Source organism: Colias philodice, chromosome 6 (genome assembly GCF_061535455.1).
Source record: "Colias philodice isolate Cphi_HAF_F1 chromosome 6, ilColPhil1 Martin Lab GWU primary, whole genome shotgun sequence".
Taxonomy (NCBI): Eukaryota; Metazoa; Arthropoda; class Insecta; order Lepidoptera; family Pieridae; genus Colias; species Colias philodice.
This window is the reverse complement of record NC_143091.1, coordinates 7,136,154-7,159,411: the sequence shown is the minus strand read 5'-3', so window position 1 is coordinate 7,159,411 and position 23,258 is coordinate 7,136,154. Positions and strand designations below refer to the sequence as shown.

The 23,258-nt window shown below is 35.6% G+C and overlaps 2 protein-coding genes across 3 annotated transcripts; one reads left to right on the top strand and one right to left on the bottom strand.

Annotated features, from left to right (window-relative positions):
- Positions 1 to 2,841: 2,841 nt before the first annotated feature.
- L (zinc finger protein Lobe) lies at positions 2,842 to 18,479 on the top strand. The gene is made up of 8 exons (XM_089695785.1): positions 2,842 to 2,938; positions 7,730 to 7,953; positions 11,155 to 11,297; positions 12,154 to 12,361; positions 12,599 to 13,231; positions 16,185 to 16,472; positions 16,680 to 16,973; positions 17,218 to 18,479. Exons 1-8 carry the CDS (start codon positions 2,842 to 2,844, stop codon positions 18,034 to 18,036), a joined length of 2,706 nt encoding a protein of 901 aa, XP_089551911.1. The 3' UTR covers positions 18,037 to 18,479.
- A 167-nt stretch (positions 18,480 to 18,646) lies between these two features.
- On the bottom strand, positions 18,647 to 21,872 carry LOC149487811 (inactive CLIP domain-containing serine protease A3-like). Of its 2 annotated transcripts, XM_089695898.1 has the most exons (7): positions 21,370 to 21,872; positions 20,843 to 21,153; positions 20,603 to 20,752; positions 20,336 to 20,433; positions 19,838 to 20,098; positions 19,222 to 19,423; positions 18,647 to 18,931 (listed from the first exon to the last, which is right to left on the bottom strand). In XM_089695898.1, exons 1-7 carry the CDS (start codon positions 21,686 to 21,688, stop codon positions 18,770 to 18,772), a joined length of 1,503 nt encoding a protein of 500 aa, XP_089552024.1. In that variant the 5' UTR covers positions 21,689 to 21,872; the 3' UTR covers positions 18,647 to 18,769. The 2 variants fall into 2 exon arrangements, with proteins under 2 accessions (XP_089552024.1, XP_089552023.1); XM_089695897.1 differs by having other exon boundaries at positions 20,843 to 21,872.
- Positions 21,873 to 23,258: the final 1,386 nt, after the last annotated feature.

The following is a 23,258-nucleotide window of genomic DNA, read 5'->3' as shown; positions in this document are numbered from 1 at the left end:
GATACACAGAGTGAGAGCTGATTTAAAAGGAAAAAGGATTTTTTTTGCTTTCGACCATCTGAATTAATCATTATGACTTGCAATTATATATTTTTTCCGTTATCTACCTATATACCTATATATAACTCAAAGATGACTGATATAGTGATCTATCAACGCACAGCCCAAACCACTGGACGTAGGTATCGGGCTGAAATTTGGCATGCGGGTAGATGTTATAGGAGTTAGGACGTAGGCATCCGCTAAGAAAGGATTTCCCGAAATTCTTGCGGGAACGGGGAAAAACGAGGATGCACGTACAAAGTCGTGGGCGGAAGCTATAGTTATGATATATGCTTAATGTATACCTATGCCTAATAATGTCAATATTTCCCACTGTTGAAACTTGAAACATTTCGTACGTTGTTAAATTATTATTAATGAAAATACAGTCATTAATTAAATTATAACGTATAAAAAGATGTTGATACGTGTTAGCTTACTATGGATAATATGCATACTTGTACATTAGCAGTAAAGTTTTGTTTTATAAAATGACGCGAGGGGATCCCGCGAACCAAAATGTAACTCAGACGGCAGACCCTCATCATTGCCAGTGGCAGTCACAATGGAGGCTTACTAAGATAAGAAGTGCGAGTTTGCTTTTTCATAATACTTTATTCAAGACCGGAGATTCGGTTCAGTGACAGACTAATCGGTGGTGTCAGAGAGAGGTGCGGGACACTTAAGTATTAATGTTTAACCCTTTTGTATCCGCCTGATGTTCGCCCGACACTGTCAATCCCATTTTCACTTGTAACGTCGCGTGAATATTTAATGTTCATTAATTTGTCGGATCTTATACGTCCGTTTAGTTTGCTTTGTGCTATGTGTATAAACGTAATTCATGAATGATGTGTGTCTCAATTTAAAATAAAATTGGTTTATGTTTAAGCTAATTTATCTACTGTTTCTTCCCTAACTAGGTTATAGGTAGGTACCTACACTTAAAAATATTTCAATTGACACATTAAAATACAAAGTTCAATTCTTTTCATTTTGCAAATGCAATTAAATTAGCACTGTTTTCTAAGTTGAAATAGGACCGTATTATTATATTTTAAAAAATGTGCATTCAATACAATTCTTGATCAATTTGCATGTGTTTCTAATGTCTAATGACAAGAAAAAAGAACAGAAGAAAATCGCGTCTCTATATTATTTCATAAAGTCTCTCCAATTAAAAAAATGAATAATCTCTTCGACATTTGAATATTGTTCTACATTCCTTACAGTATTATGATTAAAATAACTTCTTATTAAATAAAATAATAACTATAAAAGGGTTATAGTAAACTAAGTATTGGGTAATATGTATGTAGAGCTTAAATTTAATTTTGAGCCGAACTCATATTTATCACAATATGTTTACGTATAAACGTATGCCTTGTGTTTTTTTTTAATATAAATTTATAGGTAGTATAACAATTCATTCAGTGTTAAATTTCGTGTTCATTTTATGAGTAAACAAATCACCAGGGAATCCTAAAATGCAGATGTTTCTCAAGTTTATCCGTAAAATGACCGCGGTTGGTGTCGTCAGTAATCCCTGTAATAATATATTCACAACTAAAAGGTAGAAATCCGCAAGTCCACCGACTCTATCACTCCCTGCGGGCCAATCGACGGACGTCGGGTGGCCGGCACTTAATACTGCTAATGTTTTCTAACTCTTTACAAAATAACATTTAAAGCATTTAACATTTATTTAAAAACTCATTATCCAATATTAACCAATTTATACAAATTCTTTGTGCTCAAAGTTTGCCAAAACAATCCTAGAGTCATTCACAAGTGACTGATACAAAAAGACACAAACTGTAAATAATTGACTTAATGATAAAAAATTGCAGCGTTTTGTCTATTCAGTTTGAAGGTGCGAACGAGGCGGGGGACATCTGCGCCCATTGGCCGCGCCTACCCGTAGGTGGAACGGGGAAAAGACTGTGCAAAATTTTCTCGACAGAGCATTCTAAAAAGCTTTTAGTGTCATCCCGCTGTCACTTCGATATTTCACGTTAAAATCCGTATCCCTCATTTGCGTGCTACAAAATGAACGCGTCAAATTGTTTACGATTGATTACGTATGGGACTCTGTTTGAAAATCCATTAGTTATTCACGAACATATCGCTGAGATATAGCAAATTAGAAGGAAAAAATGTTAAGCTGACGTAAACGAATAAAGCTTTCCGTTACTAAACGTGGAAAATGTTGGTTAATTTTCCAATAAGCACCAGGTTTAACATTAGAAGGAAAGCTTCGAAAACTTATTTATAGTTGGGTGCAGTTTTGGTGGAGAGGGGAGCCGGTAGGCGGAGCACACGGGCGGGGCGTTCGGGTGCTGAGGTGCCGAGGCTCGGGCGCGCTGGCTCCGACTCGCCCATCAAGAGCTCACAGTCGCGCCGCACTTCTCAACATTGAAGCGCGCGTCGGTGCATCGCTGCATTACAAAATCACTCGATACACTCTCAGCTGGCGACCTGAAACCAGTTTCCAAAATTAAAGGGCTCCCGTAAACAGAGTATAAAGGTGCAACGCTCACTAATTATTCGGTCAATAGCAGTCACCTAAATAATTGGCGGAAAGGAACCGTACTAAAGCAGAAACGGGCACCCCATCAATTAGTGCCACCTGTCGGACACGCGCCACGCATTAATTCGCACTTGCAATATATTTGCCCTCAAAAAACTTCAAAATAACTGGCATCAGTGCACCTGCGGCAAACTCTTGACGGATACGCTTAAATGTTCACAAAAAGGATTCAGGTGTAGCCCCGCTCGCAGGGTGCTGGCGCTATGATCATGTTATTCAAAGGCAATAGCAGCAGATTGGAGCATTTGATAGAGAAAATACAAGCTAATAAAGAAAATCACGACGTCTCCTCGGAAGATATAAAGGGTAAGTTGGAAAAATTTATATATTTTATTGAAATCTTATGAGATTAAATTAATTATACGCATACATTATTTGAAGTAGGTAAAGTATTTTGAAAATAATTAAAATTAAATCATCTATAGGTACTAATAATATTATAAATACGAAAGTAACTCTGTCTGTCTGTCTGTTACTCAATCACGCCTAAACTACTGAACCAATTTGCATGAAATTTGGTATAGAGATATTTTGATACCCGAGAAAGGACATAGGCTACTTTTTACCCCGGGAAATAGGATAGGTTTTATCCCGGAAATCCCACGGGAACGGGAACTATGCAGGTTTTTCTATGACTGCGCGGGCGAAGCTGGGGGTGGAAAGCTAGTTTACTATAAATATATGTAAGTATAACTATCTAAAAATCGTTTCAAATATTCTATATTTTATTATAGCTGCAATTCCAATTCTTAAAAGTAGTTTAATATAATAACCGGAATTTTTTACATTATAAATCAGATTTTTTAAATCCAATTTTTTTTAAGAAGGTAGGTAATCTATCTACCTTTCATGTAATGTACAGGATTAAGAACCTCTTATAATATGAGAGGTTTCCAATCTATATCAATAATGTTAAGTTTTAATTAACAATATAGGTATGAATATATTGCAGTATTTCGGAAAAATATATAGCTTTTTCAAGACACCATTTTGCAATAATATTATAGAGAACCAATAGGTAAAATATTGTATAGCTGAAGCCCAAATAAAATAGACATAAAACCACGTTATTTATAATATGATTTCACATCTAACGTTAATTAGACACAATAGGTACCTACGAGTAGTAGGTAGGTACCTACCTAAGAGAAGTAGGAAGATATTTATCTAAAAATTATTCAACATTTAATTTTTATTTGTCTTCTTAAGTACCTTGAAGCTCTGAAAAATCTTATAGGAGCAAAAAGAGCCTCCCGAAAATTAAAATAGAGTCAGTCGTATATAACGTTGGTGGTAATTATACCTACTAAGCTTTTTGTCCCATGACTCGATATTTAATTAATCAATGTTCAAATTAAAAAGACAATTGCTATGGTCATCTATAACTCATAAGGCCAAACGAAGGACACTAAATAATGAACAATTGATAGATTGCATGTATATTTTTAAACTAATAATTTAAACATGAAAATTTTTAGGAGTAAGTTCCAATAAGAGTTGAACACATCTAGTTACGACGAATTTTTCGACCCAAAAAAATATTTAAAAAAAATCATGCCACTGCCTTCACACCTTCCAAGGATAATATAATCTGAAATTTACCTACTCGGTTAGGTCGTTTGGGAATTGGCACCTATGATTCCCTAGATAAATGACTGATAGACGTGAGCTTATTGATATATTATTTATTTTTACGTCAGAGATTTAAAATTTAAATAGTTATAACTAAGTAGGTACCTATAATTTATCATGATACGTTGGTATCATGTAGGATTATTAAATATTATATTTAAAAATTAACATCAAGGTACTTTAATAGATGATTAAAGGTACCTACGTTGCTTCAAATTTTTAAATGTTTGAATAATATTCGTTTATTTTTTTTAGAGATTAATGTCTCGGAAAAAGTATATCAATGTCTTATCAATGTAACCAGAAATTAACAGCTACTTCGCTAATGGGATAATCTTATGCAATTTGAAAAAAAAATCCGCTCTCTACATAGAGTACCTATATTATTATATTGTCAGTCAGTCAGATATTATTTCTATGCTCATAATAATTACCTACACATGATATTTTTGATGTTCTGAAAATAAAACCATAGACTAATTTCTAGAGATATACCTACCTACGTGGCTTTGCTAATGGGTGTAGTCTGGTCATTATAAGGCCTTGCTATATTATATAATATTACCTTGCAAATGTGGAAGATTGAAAGAATAAAAATAACAATAAGCCAAATAAATAAACCTAGACTTGATTGCAAAATTCCGTTGCGTTGTAGGGAAGGTTGTTAATTTAAAAAAAACGAAGGTAGAGCTTTGCTCCGTTACGCAAAATGGCGCTTTATACCCAATATAGTATTTTTTTATCTAATAAATAGACGCATAAAGTCTAATACTTTCCCATAGGAAACATTCTTTGCTCAAAATCGTAGTGGTATTTATGAGCCTCATTAAAAGGGGTAGAGCATTTGTGGCGCAGTAGGTATTAATAGGACCTGGTAGATACTAAATTCAAATACTGAAGATTCGCAAAAATAAATAGATTTTTCCATTTATGCACATTTATCTCATTTCCGAACCGTTATCAGTAAAACCGACATACCCTAAGACTTTACCTAAACTTTAAACAAAAAAATAAACGGCATTCAAAAAGTTAAAAATAAATTCAATCGACGTTCACATACCTAAATGTTTAACTTTTTTTTTAAAGAGGGATTAAGAACTTCCTTCATTTCTGTAATCGATTAAAAGCAGAATGAATGCACATAGGTATCTAAGTACCTACTTATAGTGAAATTGCACTTAACGCGCCACAGTTACTTCATCATTTACTATCTTTAGATGATGATTTGATGATAAGACAACAGATTTACGATTTACAAAAATTTGAGATTCCTCTCATTTCACATCGTCAGATTTCGAAAAATCGTTCCAGTCGTCTGCGAGTTTCAGTAGAACCTTATGTTTTTTGAAGTCGATTAGGTAAATATACAAACTACACCGAAAGAAACTCAAACTCAAACATTTATTTATGTAATTAGACTTCTTCTAGAAGCACTTTTGAATTGTCATAATATATTTTTAACATTTATCACACATTCGGAAAGCAGTATCGATATGGAGAAGAACGGGCAAGAAAGTTCTCGGTAGTTGCTCTTTTAATATATGAAACTAAATAATATATCATAATAATGATCCATCCATCATCCATCCTGTGGTTCTTACGCGACAACTCGCCACGGATTTTCATCTTTCATATTGATTGAGAAATGCTGATTCCGCTGATCAGGCCGAATAGTGCTTGAAATCTAATTCTTCTGAAGCTTATTCCATATGTACTGTGTAGGTTGGTCAGTTTTTCACATGATTAGTCGTTTGGAGATTGGCGCTGATTGTCGAGGCGCCGGTTGAGGTGTCTCAGACGCCGCAATTAGGAAGTGGGCTTCCGCCGCCCACCACAGTATGTGCGGCGCCAGAATCACCCGACGAATTGCTTGCAATCGTTCTTAATTACGTTTATCCTATTTAACACCGAAATAATTATGGAAAAAAGCGATTAACTGTGATCCACTATTTAAAGAGTAATTAGGAAGGAATCTAAACGATAACGTTACCTATACCTAACTACTCTGAAACTATGAAAGTAAAACCAAGAAATGATAATTTATTGATCAAGAAACTTGAATGTTTCTTCTAAATAAACTTTTATTGTGACAAAGAACCTAATTAGCGTGAAAGTACTTTAAATCTACTACGGAATGACGGAATTCAATTGTCATTATTTTATCCATTAGCGTGGTCGTTACGCGCATCCGGGGCGTGAAGGGAGACAGATTGATATAAATAGTTTCCCTTATTATATGCGATATAAAATAAGGAAATAGGGACGCGGTAAAAAGGGAACCGCGGTATATGAAGTTTTATACGCCAATTTCGCGAGTGTTCGCAAAACATCTCAAGAAAGAAACCATTTGAAAAATGTTTGGTCATATAAAAGAGCTCATTATAAATTATTTATTCAGAGACGATTTTAAGTAACATAGATAAAAATCAATGAAATGAAAAATAACACTTTCAATGTTTTAATTCTTGTCGATAATCATTTTTTTGTGAATATCGTCAAACGCCAGTTTTGTGATAAACTCTTAATTTAATTAATCACACGAAGTCTTAATTGATCTACAATTCCATAAATTATTTTAGTCGATTTATGGATGTCATAAATTAGTTTCCATTTTGCGTCCGTGGCCCACTCGGGACGCGATTTCACCACCGCCATGAATCCTGACTTCTCCTGACATTACTCATGATTTGCGCGAATGCTCATCATTGCGGCCCATTCAATTTGTCTACATTTCGTATTTTAGGTGCTCTTGAAATATTTGATATACAAAAACTCACATAAAATAACTTTATAGCGTATTTATAAGAGATATGTGTACGATAAAATGTGATTTTGTTAACAAAGAATAATCGTTATTAATGAAATTAAACTTGCCCACCAAATTGTATTTAAATACCTATTCCAATAAACATATTCATTAATATTGTAATATTTTAATCTATAGGTATCATTAATATTTTAATCTATAGGCAGAGCAATTAATTTCGACATAATATGAATGTATTGAATGCCCAAATTGAATTATTCATAAGAAATTAAAAGGTAAAATTATACTCAATGCAATGTGGTGTGTCCTCATAATTTTCTTATTAATAACTTATTGTTGAAGTAATTAGGTACTTAAACGTTTTATTTTTCGGATACGTACGATTGTGTAGTTATTTAATGTTGTTCTTAATCCTGGTTTTTTTTAAGGATATAAGGATACCATAATTAGGTTTATTAAGGAATTAAAGATAGTTAATAAAGAAAAAAGTACCTATCGTTATGGTAGGTAGGTAGGTACCTACATAATATAAATTTGTTGTTAAATAAACATATTGCAATTTTTTTAAATCTCATTACTTTAACTCTTATGTACCTACCTACTAAGAAAATTAACATCGATCTTTACGCATAGCCTATAGGTAGCATACTACAAGTTATGACTGGTATACGTATTATAATCGTAATGTTTGTCAACAGAGGCACTGGGCAGCGTGGGCAGCACGGCGGGCAGCTCCTGGCCCTCATCCACGCCGGAACCCTCGCCGTCTCCCGCCTCCACACCAACGTCAGCTGACGCGGTAGACCCGGAGGTGGAGGGGGAGCCGCCCTTCACGCTCGGCGCTACGGAACACACCCCCTATCAGTGCCAGTTCTGTGATAAAGCCTTTCCGAGGCTTTCTTACTTGAAGAAACATGAACAGGTATGGTATAATTTTATTTTGCTCCTTATATTGGTTAAGTGTGGCAAGTAAAAATGTAAAAATGGCAAGCGTCAAAAATTGGGACGTACTTACAAGCTAGACCGAATTTGAAGGTTAGTCTTAAAAGCATTCTGTAGAACCAAATTGTTATTACCTATACCTTGCTACTTACAAGCATTAACGGACGACAATATCAAACAACAAGGCAACAAAATGATATGCAAACTCTTAAGGTTAGTTAACTCGTTTGCCATCATAAAACAAGACTGACCGCAATAAAGCTATTATGTCCGTCATATCTATGAATTACCTGGCTAGTTACATCATGCAGATTCCAGCTTCATTAGCAAGTATATACCCAAAACAGACCGTTTGCAAAGCCGGTGCGTATCGAGATATGCATCGCAGTAGCTTTGCAATACTCTGAGGACGGTGAGGCAGTGACGTGCGGCCCATTACGGTGGTTGTACATCTCGGTTCCTTTGTGCAGCGCCAATGCGACCGCACTACGATTATCCTCGACACACGCCGCCAGAGATCGAGATAGGGCAAATAGAACCGTCACTTTGCATAAACCGTATTCCGCCTACATTTACATCTAGATTTATATCGAGCAGTGTCAAAAATGTTATTCTGCAGACTGCAGATGGTCAGAACTAGAAAATATATTTAAGGAAAGTCGCAATCGTATAAGGATTCTATTAGATTATCGCTATAAAATTGCAGTCACCACCATGGTTTATAGATATGCATCGAGAAGTCGCACGGCGGTGGTGTGATGCCGACAAATGTATCGCAAAGATCGCGTCTGAGCAGCATCGAGACAGTCGGTGACGGCCGGAAATAAGCTCCAGATAACAACTCCCTAGCTAGCCATGCCATTTCTTTATCACTGCGCTTTAAAAAAGGGAATCATTAAAAATAAATTAATACGTAAAACGGGTATTTAGGCGTAGTTGAATGTTAGTAATAAAATTAAAAGAGTTAAGTAATAATAATTAATATCATAATAATTTGGTAAAGAATACCATCCTATAGGTTTCATCTCATCTAAGATAACATAGAAGAATATTAATGAACATAAATACTTCCTTCCTACGTTAATAGGTATTTGTTGTCATTAAATTTTTCTAAAAAAACACTATTAATCCTTTTTGTGTACCTACCATAGAACAATTTGCCAAAAATAACGTTTGTATTTAATATACCTATTGTTAATGAACATTCATTCGATAGTTGTTAAATAAAATAAAAAATAAACAAATATATTAAAATCTAAGTACAATAACAAGACAATATTTTTAACCATGTGTCTTTGAATACGAAGGTACAACAAACACTTCACGAAATTTGAATCAAAAGTTGAATTATTTAAATAATAACAGAGAGGTCCGGCAACGAGTTTGTGCTGATGACCTCTGGGCAGCGGCTGTGTGAACCTCCGATGACATCGCATTACGGCACCTGGGAAAGTCTCTCGGTAGCCGCTAGCTGCCATTTCGGTGCTTTATTGGCTATCAAGCCTGCCTTAAACTAGTTTCAAATGTCTTTTGGTGCGCTTTACTCGGAAAAGTTAACAACATAAACGCATTTATGTCGACAATCCCACGCTGTTTATTTAGGTTATTATAAATCCTGAAGTTATTTGCGTCATGCGTGCCTTTTCGCTATAAGTTGTGTTACGGTTTCTTGTAAAATGTCAGCAGGGATCTTCATGCACCCAGCGTTCAGCTCCCGTGGTGTAATGTGCATTGTTTATTAGTCTTGCTCACGAAATTGCTATTAATCAATTATTGCTAATTATCTCTAACTCTATAGTTTAAAATTTTGTAGTATATAAATGCTAAGATATTAATATCTTAGAATATCTACAATAAAAACACCGAAATTTGCTTGAAAATAACCACAAATAACTATAATATGTATAAAGATAAATAGGAAATTAAATATCACAGAGGCGTTGGAATTTATAATTTGAATATTAGGTACTATGCAACTCTTACAATATGTCTGCACATTTGATAGCAATAATGGCATCTATGTTTAGTTGTTATGCTTCACTCTGTGCTAACAAATTGAGACACGACGCTAATGGCTCCACCAATCCATGGTAATTGAGCGAACACGAGAATATAAACCCCTGACTATACAAATACAATAATTCTCACTAACAACCCAGATCAATAAGTTACGCTTCGTTTTAGAAAGAAAAAGTATTCTTTTAAAAAAATTCGTCTACACGTCAAAAAAGTGGTAGACGTCGAACAGTCAATCATTTGTATACATAATATAGCGTTACATTACATGACTAGAGTATAATTGGTAGTGGATTTAGTAAAAGCGTGAAAAGGCTGTCAGTTTGGACAAAGTTGCTTCGTGTGCTCACTGCTCGCCTGCGAGTCGGTTCACGGGTGATGTGAAGGACGAGGTATTGTGCCGCTGCCACCGTCGCTACACCCATTACCATTTCCATAATTAACTTATGAATAATTCTTTGTTCATGTTTTTCCGTAGCAGACATTTTACAAATAGAGGTGACGCATAAGTTATGTGCTCTATTATGATGAATTGAAAAAAATAGGAGTTTTGGAGGTTCTAAACGCTGACATAACGCAACGTTTGTTACAAGATTTGTTAGCCAAGGGTCGTCAGTTGAACACCCTTAAAAGAGGAATCTACCCAAAACGAGAAACGATATTGGGAAATAATTACATAATGCAACTTATTTAAATCAAAAACGTACAATATTCAAACATTATTTTTTTCAATTATTCATTGCATTCCTTAGATTGTTTTCTTAGAGTAAATCGTATGCAGTAGGTAACATTTTTAATAATTCCTTAAGTTTTTATATTACTAGTACACAATACACAGATATTTATATTGATACTGTTATCTGATATAAAATAAACAGATCAATTGCATCCATCGCATTCCCGAGTAACGGCTCCCACTGTGCCATATCGGTTACAAATCAATTTCACCTATTGCCGCTTTATCATACATCTCATAATCACTTATTCTGTTAGGTATACGACTAAACAGTGATTACAATCACTCAAACGACGTATCTTTTTGATCAGATTCAAATATAGTTTACTACTACTAGGTAGTTGTTATTCGCAATATTGCTAGTAATGTTGTGTTATGCACCGCTCTTTTGCATTCTATTCATTTTTTATCAATTCAAATTCTTTACAGACTCATTCTGATCAAATGCCGTTTCGTTGCGAATTCTGTTCGAGATTATTCAAACACAAGAGATCTCGAGACCGCCACGTCAAACTGCACACTGGCGATAGAAAATACCGATGCGCACACTGCGAATCAGCGTTCTCCCGCAGGTAAAGTACTTATATCATACTGATGTTACTTTAAAACACAAAAATATGAAACATTCCTTACAACAAAAACATTATAAAAGGTCGTAATACCTAAAGAATTATCCCTTTAAATGTAGGCGCACAAATGAAGATGTGCTTGCATAACAATGGCCACAGAATAAGATTGATCACCATAAGTCACACCACAAAGCACGATTTACGGCCATGAAACGACGCGTCACCTTTTTCGTCACCTCTCTGCGGTCATGTGACTAATTCTATGCAATTTGTCGAGCCAGCGACGAGTTCAACAAGTGAAAGAGATGATGTGTTGACAAATGGCGTCGAGGATCTTACAAAAATAAAATAATGACCAGTACCTAAACTGGCGCGCTGAGTACGGCCATTAGTGAAGGTGTTTGGGAGAACGCTTTTATTCTGTAGTTTGCATGAAAAGCCTCTTTGTTAGTTCTATTTGGTCCGTGCTTTATGTGGGTACTTATGTCTTGGATGACAAATTATCCTCTCCGGTCATACAATGATGATTTATTTTATTCAACTTTAAAATTCTTAAATGACATTCTAGCGTTAAGCACTTTTCCAGATTAAGTTATTATGAATATTTATGTGTTAGTTTATTCTTAGTTAGTATCTGTTTAAAAGCAGACTTTTAAAAGGATATCGATAACAACGAAATATTTAACTAGTTCAAACTTTCATCAGAACAATTAAATATCCTGAAAATAGACTTAATAATATGAACCAGAAGTGGTAATGCTCTTTTGTTACAAATATTATTGTGTAATTTATTTTAAACCATGATCTCTAGGCTTCTTCAAGCGAAAAGTTCAAAGCTTCAAGGTATTTCAATTTGCAGCGACCATTTAAAAATCCACATGAAGACGCACGACAACCAGAAGCCTTTCCAATGTACAGTGTGCAACCGTGGATACAACACTGCAGCAGCGCTCACATCTCACATGCAGGGCCATAAGAGGGACCGCGATGGGCGCGAGGTCGACAGACGAAGAGCTTTGCGATGTGTCCGCTGCGGAGAGAGCTTTCGACGACCTGAAATGCTACAGGTTTGTATTTGTATTGCAATTCTGTTCAATTTTGGATTTGTAATGCATATAAATAAAAATAAATAGGTCATAAGATATAATTTAAAGCTCGTATAATAATAATACATGATAGGTAGGTACAGTAAGTAATTAGTGCGAAAGTGGAGCTTTTTCGTTATTTTTTTAGATAGGCAATATAGTATGTATTTCCATCATTATATTCAATACATAATTTACATGTTATTATGATTGTTTTAGGCACACATGACAACAGCACATGGCGCTATGACTCCACCTCGTCGCGTGGCCTCTCAACCACCGCCTACACTTCTCGCGTGTATTTATTGTACTCGTGATACATTCACTAGCATGGAACAATTGCAGCTTCATGTGAGAGCATCACATTCGGCCCTATTAAATGGCGAAGGTCCAACAGTTACTGTGGAACAACCGGCTCCAACTGATTTAAGCCGTCGAGGATCAGAAGGAACACCTCCAGTGAAACGGCCTAGATCAAATTCAGGATCAGCTACACCTCAGACAGTTCTATCACCGAGTACGTTGCTATGCAATCAGTGTGATGCGGCTCTACCAGATTTTGAAGCTTTCCGAGCACATTTGAAAGGTCACCTTGAAGAGGGTGGAAACTTAGCACAAACAAGTCCAACTCCCTGCTTACATTGCGGAGCGACATTCACAGATCCTGTCGCGTCGGAACGTCACCTAGCAGCACATTATTTGGCAGTGTCATGTGAATACACATGTCACAGTTGCGCTCGAAGTTTTTCTTCGCCTGATGACCTTCAAAAGCACCTTTTCGATCAACATGCACATAGCCTGTACCGTTGCACACTTTGCAAAGAGATCTTCGAATCAAAAGTTGCAATCCAGGTAAAAATATACTTACCATACAATAAAGTGTTTTTATTTTTATTATTTTGAATATTGTCATTTTGGCTGCAGTCTAGCAAAATTGCGTTTTCAACAAGTTATTTGACAATTTTTTCCCGGCTAATGAAATGATAAACTGAATTCTTTTTTCTTGTTTATCAATAAGTGTTATATACGCAATGCGCGTGAATTTTTTCACATTTATAAAGTTACTTTATGTTACCTTAATCAGGCCTTCAAGATAAGTCTCTTTCCCCCAAAATCATTTCGAGCTAAGTTTGTGCACTCACTACGTTGCAACCGATTACAATTTACACAATCTGATCAGCGCATTATTATCCTTATATAGTCGTTATTAAAAACTGCTGAATACAATTGCCGAAAAACTTATGATTTTCTTAATTAGAGCGTTATAAATTCATTAAATTTCCCATTTTTTGCCTTACAAAATCGATTGATAAATACTGCTAAAAGTTATTTTTTCCATTAATTTATTCGAGTTGGTTGAAGACCAATGAGTATTAATCCTTTAAAAATTTTTTTTTTTGAATTTTGATTATTCTTTAAATATTAAAAAAATATTTAAAATAATAAGGAAAAATCCTAGCGAATTTCTTTAGTCGCGCTCCTTGGGCCGGAGCGTTCTGACGTGTGCTCTACGCTCGATTTTCCTTCATACCGAAGTGAAAGTTGCTCTACTTCATTAAATTTAATATTTTTGTTAATTGATTATTTTTATCTTAGTTTTGTGCAAATATTCGTATTTTTAAACATTTGATTTCGATATGGAAAATAAACGAAAAAAATACGCGTGTAACTACTAGAAAAAAAATTATCTTCGAACATAAAGTTAATGAAACCAAATAGATTGCAAAGGTGATTGGCAACAATTTCTTTATTTTACGGGGTGTCTAGTAAAGGGATGTATATTTCTTTAAAACTAAAGTAAGCTCATAAATTTTCTTATAATATAATTTTTTTGAAGTTCCAAAAATGTTTATTTTTCGTTTGAGAAATACGAAATATAATATAAACTTGTATTGAGAACTTGAACTTCCCAAGTTCATCCGGGGAAATCCCCATACGGGGAAAATGATTTGTTTACTCCAAAATTGATCCGAGGTGTTTTAATTTTTCCTTCTAGTCATTTTTAACGTAGCGGCATGTTGTTTGATTATTAATTTTGTAACTTAAATACAGGATGTTGGTTTTATATTCTGATCTTACAGACGCGCTGACAAATTTAGTCCACCATTTCTAGTTTAGTCTACCAACTCTAAGTACCAATATTAAAACGAATGGATTATCATCACATCATCAAAATTCAGTGGGGTTGAGAACTAAACAAACAGAAGTAACAGAGACGCGAAGAATAAAAAAAGAGGACGAAAACGATAATTCGTTGATGCTTTCCCTTTTCGACGTATTGTTAGGGTACATCACCAATCTGCAAAAAACAAAACTGATGATTCCCAATTGCTGATTAAAAATGAAAAACAAATAATCGACAACAGTGGTGAAAATTTGCTGATCACAATGAAACATCCTTCAGTGGTAGCAGATTTACTCATTTAAAATGTATCGGTGAACAGCGTAAAGGAGAGGAGGACAGGAAAACATTATGAATGTGGATGGTGGATTGTATACAGGGTGTAATCGATAAGTATGTGCAGGCGATTATGACGTTATTATTGCAGGTATCAAAAAACTTAAAACTGATATCGAAATTACTTTACCTAATGAGCAAAATGACAATAATAACTTTTTAAAAGTATAACGAGAAATATCTAAAAAATTTACTTTATACACTCCCATATCAAAAAGGGAAAATGGGACTAGTAGAAGTTAAATGTCTAATTCCGGCAAAACACATGAATGCGGAAGATGCGGTTAAAAAAAAATTAATATTTGAAATACAATGCAAAAAATAACACTTTTGTCATAGATAAGAATCATGACTATTTTTTCCAAATTCAGGGACAACTAAACGTTGCAGAAGCAGAAGTCTGCTTATTTGCTGTTTGGACTGGAGTGAATCATTCGTTAAAAATAGAATATATAAAATAGAATATATAAAAAAGTATGTAACGTTTAGGCAAAATAAAATGATGGACCATTATTGGATTTTATATAAATTGCCTACTGTCAGAATTGATTGATTCGAGACTTCAGTATTCGATGCCCATCAAGGACCCATCCTATATCATTCAAGCGATTGAAAAAAAAGAGATAAATCCAGTGCAACCGATAAAGCATCAGAATGCTAGCAAAAGATTTATTAGGTTTATCAATATAAATCTATATATTATACATAATATAATAAATCTGTAGAAGACGCGAAGACTGACATCCGCGCGGACGGAGTCGCGGGCGGAAGCTAGTCAGAAATAAATATGTTTTGTTTTCATTTGCGTATTTTTCTATTTTATAATTTTTTAACACAAACATTACATTTTTTTTTATTAAATACAAAATTTGTTTATCCGTTTTATTAGTTAAACTGAACATCTTTCACTAAGAAACTTAGGTCGAAAAAAATGTATAGAGTTATGCATTTTGTATGGAAAGCTTATTTTTTTTTATATTTCGTCCAAATTTCTTTGTAAAAGTTGATCAGTTATATAAACATGAAGTTGAAGATATCAATAGAAAGTACATATTCGCAAATTTTGTGTACTGATAAAAAAAAATCACCCGGTGTAATTTTCACGATAATTGTTTCAAATTGTCATTTTTGGTACTTATTACGAATATCTATTAAATTATACGAATGATTTAATTTTTAAAAATTAAGTGGAGCAACTTTCCCTTAGTACATTTGTATTATTTACATATAGGATGACAGGATGCATTTGTTTGCACTACTAGACCAAGCCCTTAAATAATGATTTTTTGAAAGCCCAATGATACTTACCTATAATCTTAACAACATTAACAGCACTATATTTTGCAGGTCCATTTCGCCGTAGCACACAGCGGGGAAAACAAAATCTGGGTGTGTCGTTCCTGCGGCTCGAACGGGGGTGCGTTACGTTCTGAAGCGGAGTGCACTGCGCATGTACGCAACCGGCACGCAGCCGCGCGGTGCGCGTGCGGTGCGGTGGTGGCCGGCGCGAGGGCATTGCGGGAACATGCGGCGGCACACCATAGTTATAGGTGTCCAGTGCCTGCGTGTACTGATACTTTCGCGGTACAATACTTGCTAGAGCGGCACATGCAAGTCCATCATACTATTCCGCAGGTAAGAATGAAAGATGCATTTATGATATAATTTCAAGTCAAAACAACTATGTAATAACAAATACAGAGCGATATTAAAATTGAAGATCTTAAATGCAATACTTAAAGAATTCAAAATAGTAGTGGTTCAATTAATTCGATTATAGACATTTAAGACATATAAACCGCTCCCTTAAAAAGTTTGTTTATCTTTATTTTATTATTACAGGACATCAACGGAGACATACCTCGGGCCAAACAATCGGAAAACAATAACGCTATAGAAAATGATTGTTCACCGTGTCTCACCGGCGAGAACCAAACAGAGGAGCGTAGACGCAAGAACGGTGCGGTTGCGTTGCAGTGCGCGTACTGCGGCGAGCGCACCCGCAGCCGCGCTGAACTGGAGGCACATACACGCGCTCACTCGGGCAATACGGCTGCAAGGCATAAGTGCCTTATTTGCGATGAAGTGCTGCCTTCCGCGGCCGTGCTCGCGGAACACAAACTTACACATTGCAAGGTAATGCAGACTGACACATGGAATTTTATGGAATATGTATGTGGTGAATGAAATATGTGAGTAGGTACCTACTCAAATTTAATTTGAGTACCTACTGACCGGTAGAAGACAGATTATGTCCAATGATGTTAATTATCACTATTATTTTAGTAGTTAGAATAGTTGTCTGTAGGTAATTAGTTTTACCAACCATCAATGTTTGTACATTGATTACTTATACTTATTTTTATATATTTACCCACAGGTAGTCGCTGGCGATACATGCGCGCGATGTCGCTCGCGGCTAACATCAGAAGAAGCATACCTCACACACATGGCACGCCACCACCCCACCCTCCCCGCGCCTTGTATCATTTGTCGACAAACTTTGGCATCAGAGGCCGAAGCTCGACTTCACGCAAGGTTCCATCTCCGACCTAACGAGGACGAGCAGCGCTGTGCTATTTGTTTAAAAACCTTATCAGAGAGTGAAACCGGTGAAGGCGTTCGCGCATGTTCTTCGTGCTATGCGAGACATGCAGCGCCGCGTCCTCCCCCGCCGCCCACTGCAGACAATGATTGCAGACTCTGTCGGCGTTCCCTGGAATCGCCAACTCGACTCCAGACGCATCTCATAGAACACACTTTCGCTGGCATCGGCTCCTTCAGTTGCTACTTGTGTTCCGCCGTATTCACGAGCGCCGCTGGCTTGCAACGACACTTACCTGAACATCCCGCTGCTTCGAGACCTTATGACTGCGCTCGTTGCGGTCTCAAGTTCTTCTTTAGAGCGGAACTCGATAACCATGCGTTAATTCATTTAGAAGAAGCTGAATTAGCTCAAAGAGCGTTCTATGAAGCTTACGCTAGAGGAGCTGCTTCGGCTTGGGCTGCGTTGCAATCTGATCCGTCTCCAAATACCACTACGGCTCCGGCACCAGAAGTTCAAGTGAAACAAGAGAATGAAATCAAAGAAGAGAGAAACGACGAATATATTGAAGTATCGTCACCACCTCCTGTGCGGCCAAGGTCATCCACACCTGTACCACCCGTTGTGAAACAAGAGAAGCCTGATGAAGATTAAAATTTAGATGTTAGTTGAGAGCACCAAGTGTATTATGGCCAAAACTATATGACAATAAAGTAGCATTCTGTGGAAAAGTTATAATAATAAATCACTTCGTCAATGGTTAAATTATTAGTGTATGTCAAGAACAATATCGTCCTACGCGGGTAACATCCCGCAATGCAATACTAGATAACGTCCTGAGCAATGTTATACCTAGGTAATTATAAGTTTGTTGAATGTTAATTCTTAATTAAATTTTGTTAATATGCTGCGTTTAGAACGCTATTCCATGTATGTATAGAAAGCTATGTATGTAGGTATAGATAGCTCGTATGTATAGTTTTTGCTGAAACATGTTTTACAATGTTTACATCGCTATTAAATTACACTGTTATCCCTTTAAATTATTGTGTTAAGCTAACTCACCTTATTGTCTTTGTTTTTACCAGTATTATATAAAATAGAGAAAAATACATGCTGTAGTTTCATTTGGGCCTACTCTGCCTACTCTGTGTGTGTAAGAGTTCATAAAAAATAAAAAAAACTCTATCATGTTTACACATAAAAAATACACGTGAACAACAGAAATATTTATTTATTATTAAAAAAGATGAGTAATAAAAATTGTAACAATTGAGTCACTAATACAAATTACACGCCAACAACAACATACAATATGCCATAGCGTCTCCTTCTTTCTTATAAAACTTTATAATCTACAGTAGGTATTCATGAAATCGGTCCAGAGTTAAGCAGTCGCAACTTGTTGTTGTATCCAGGGTAGTAATCCTGCAACATTAACATACGCGGCAGGAACATTTTGGTTGGCACAGCCCAGACCCCACGCAACCAGACCCACGACAACCCATTGATTGTTCACTAGGCAAACCAAGCCTGATCCACCGTCACCCTGAAATATTTTAAATTATATTTTTCACAGAAATGTCGTATCTTAGTTTCGTAAATACCGAATGATTCATGAAAAAAAAAATATCGAAAAGTTGGAAGATACCTTATAATATTATGCCAACTATCATTCCTTAAATGTAATTCGTTAAGTGTAATCATGTAATCAGAAGTTTCTATATTTCGTTATTTAAGGTTTCAAATTTTCATTTCTCTTTTTTTCAAATTTTACTTCTTCGTTTTTAACAGCATAAGTAAAAATAAAATTAAGATGTATTATTAAAAAATACATACCGTACAAGCATCCTTATTTGCTTCACCTCCAGCGCATACAAAGGATGTCGTATCGAGTACATACGAGGAGCCAAGTCGAGCGGTTTGTAACTGCGACTGGCATGTCGAAGGTGCAACGATCGGCACATCTACCTCCTTCAATATTTGCTGGTATTGACCTTGCAAGCCAAACATGTCCTTCCCCCAACCGGCTACCCAGCACCTTCAATTGCAATTTCATTTGTTATACGAATCTATAGGACTGATTGGATAATATGTATTATGATACTGTAGCACAGATTTTCATTAAATGGAGTTGCATAATCAATAGCTGCGGTGAAGAATCAGTCTCAACTGGTAATGAAATAGTAGATGGAAAATTTAGACTATTAAATTATTATATACAGTATGGAAATTTTCGATGGGCCCTGGAGGGAAAGTACTTGAAATACTCAAGATAGCAATTTTTTTCTGAAAGGAAACATTCCTTTATTTTTAAAAAGAAATAGAACTGTAAGTGAAAGTGAAAGACACACAAAGACATTTTCGAAAATTCACTTGCATCGACCGGGAATCGAACCTATCAAATTGCTATGTTTGCATTATTTTATTAAGTATTTATAAATTAGATTCTTACCTCTGCCCTGTGTAGGTCGATGTCGATGAAGGGGGAAGACAAGCCCTATTTATTGTAGTCGCTGCACCATTCATAGGTGTAAAGGGAACAGCAGAAGACAAACGCAATACAGTTATATCGTATTGTAAAGTGTTAGGATCAAACGACGGATGTGTGAAAACCTTAGCTACAGTATATTCTTGAAACGGTACGGGTTCGTACGTTCCAGCTGCGTCCCATTCGCCTAAACGTACTTTGACGTTTGGAGCAGTCCCTGAAACACTGAATCGATGTTCAAATTACGAGTCTAAAATATAAGTTGATAACTATTATAACTACGATATGGCAAACGGACGTGTATTTGTGGTATATTTTCATTATTTATTAAATTGTTAATTAAATATGTAGGCTTATCTGGTCTTTTCGAAAATATGTTGATAGAGCTTTTCGAAAATATGTTGATAGAGATAAATTGTCTAATTTTTTAAAATTATTTAGTATATATATTTTTATACTTACATATAGGTTGAAAGTCTATGAGTAACTGTTATAACATTAAGTTGATCGATTAAAACTCCTCCAGCAATATAGTCGTTTTGTTTTGACAATATTAAAGCCTGTAATAACAATTATTTTTATCAAATTTTAAAAAATATTAAAATCTTTCACTATTTCAAAATTCAAAGTGCATATAAAAATCCTTATTTTTAGAAAGGATATTAATTAGCTACAAAAGATGAAGAAATTTGAATAAAAATTTATTAAAAAAAATGCAAGATACTCCACCTGCCACGGATATTCTCCATAATTAGCTTGTCCTGCGGCGGGTGTAACTGAAGGCGTTGGTGAATTTTGCAGTGTTCCACATGAAATGGTTCCGCTATTAGAGGTACTGCCACAGCAATATTCCTGTCCCGTCGGACACGGCGTAGAAGTCTATAATATAAACGATTGTTCTCAGAAGTGAAGTGAATTCAAGACAAAACTGTTAAGCAGTCTTTTATAAATAATAAGTATATAACATACCGGTGTAACAATTCTAATATCGATCATGCCATTCCCATAATATGAATTCCCATTTCTCACGCATGTACCCGCTTGTACACAGCGACAACTTTGTCTCTTACTTATAATATGCCTATTAGCATAATTGTTTTCGTAGATATATTGAGCGCTATTTCTTATTCTATCATTGTTAACACTTCTCTTTTCTCTTGGAAAGCGTACAGCTGTATCGGAAGGATTTTGAGAACTGTATCCAATAATAGGTGGTAGCCGAAAATCAGCTGAAGGTCCTTGTGTAGTAGTACCCAGTCTTGGATCTATCGGCAGCTGTCCTGTGGTATTGTCATCGGGATTAGAAACACATATGACATCTGGATTATTACAAATTAAAATTACATAGGTTCCTTTATCCGATGGATTATTAGTTATGATGGTTGGTAGCGTTGAAGCTATATTAATTGGCATCGATGGCGTTATTAGTGGCAAATTAGTCATTGGAGTGGAACTGACAGTGTTATCCGTAGTGATAGTGGGTACAATAGTATTACCAGTTGTTGGGCGAGAAGTTGTTGTAGTGGTTGTAGTAGGCGCAGCCGTTGTTGGAGCCATCGTAGGTGGTGAGGTCGGTGCGGCTGTCGTAGGCATCATTGTGGTTGCCGGCGGTGGCATTCGTGTCGTTGCAGCGGTGGTCGTAGCAGCAGTTGTGGTGGGAGCTGCACTTGCGGTTGTAGGAGCAGCAGTTGTCGGGGCTGCAGTAGTTGGTTGCAATATTGGCGTTGGAACTCCTTGTATGATAACAATTTGGGATTGTTGTGATGGATTGGACGGCAAAAGCCCTAAACATGCAGTCAGTAACCACAAACACATGATGAATATAATACACTACACCCAACAAGTTCACAGCGTACTAAATTTAGTGTTATAATGCGCTCTGTAATATAGATGGAAGTTCAGGCAGTGATGGGCCTACATTAAATATGTCCTTAGTAAAGCAATTGGTGGTATTCCCCAACAATTGCAGCCTTCATGGTATTTTGCTGTGTTCACAAAGCGATAAATTGACTCAATCGTCAAATGTGGATTAAATAATTCGAAGATACTCTAGATAATAAAAGCCTATGTTATATACCTACACATTGAGTACTTTACTAGAACACACTACAATTTGTATTATGTTATGAACGTTTCCGTTTTTGTATAAATTATAGTCTTTACTTTACATCACGTAAAATATATCAATCACATAATCCTAGTTAATGCTACTCAGATCACAGATGACTAAATACCTACTCATGTTCACTAAATTACTTGCAGTTGTATTAACTAGATTTAGGTGAAGTTAAATATTTTTTTATGGATCGATAAATCTATTATTTACTCGCATCGACGTTACACAATGTCTAAACGATTATTTTGCTCATTTTGTTCATTAAAATTTTGTCAAATTTACAATGAAATCAAATACCATGTCCAAGCCTTTTTATTCACATATAATAATAATGACGCGACACTTCAGTAATGCTTTTATTTTCCGAAATTTACATACATTTTTCAGACCGGATATTATCATCAACAATGACACAATTATAATTATACAATCTTGCGTCACTTTTAAAAGTCGAATTGTATTTACACTTGACCTAGGTATAATAATTAGGATTAACCGGTATGGGTGGGTATGGGTCATTTATGTAAGGGTATGTAAGGGCTAAGGCTTTTCGTTCAATGTAGGTAACTACTTATATATGTGCTTTTCGTTCAATGTAGGTAACTACTTATATATGTATTATAAAACTTATAGAGCTTCTTGAACATTCTAGACATGAAAACAACTTGGAAAATAACGACCGCTAGTCATTCATACAGGGCGTCCCGCATGCAAATAATGTAACAAACTATATATTATTACTATTAGATATTAGACATATATTTAGTATTATAATAAATTAATTATCATTAGTTTATGCTGCGGTAATAACAATCTAGGAAGGAGACTAGCATTATGCATACTGAAATAATATAATAAGCAATATAATATTATAAAGCTGAAGAGTTTGTTTGTTTGTTTGTTTGAACGCGCTAATCTCGGGAACTACTGGTCTGATTTGAAAAATTCTTTCGGTGTTAGATAGCTCATTTATCGAGGAGGGCTATAGGCTATATACCATCACGCTACGATCAACAGGAGAGGAGCCACGGGGGTGAAATCGCGCGGAGCGGCTAGTAAGCAATTAAGTTTTAAATTAACCGCCATCTACCGTACAATCACCACATTACGAGTTGCTCTGGAACCAAACAAGTGACGGTTTGATGCTAAACCTATACTCCGACCATTCACTAGAAGTTCATAAAATATCCGTGCCGTGGCGTTTTACGTCATGAATTGCTATCGCGCATGTCTGGCGCACGTCAATAAAATACAAACAAGAAATCTACA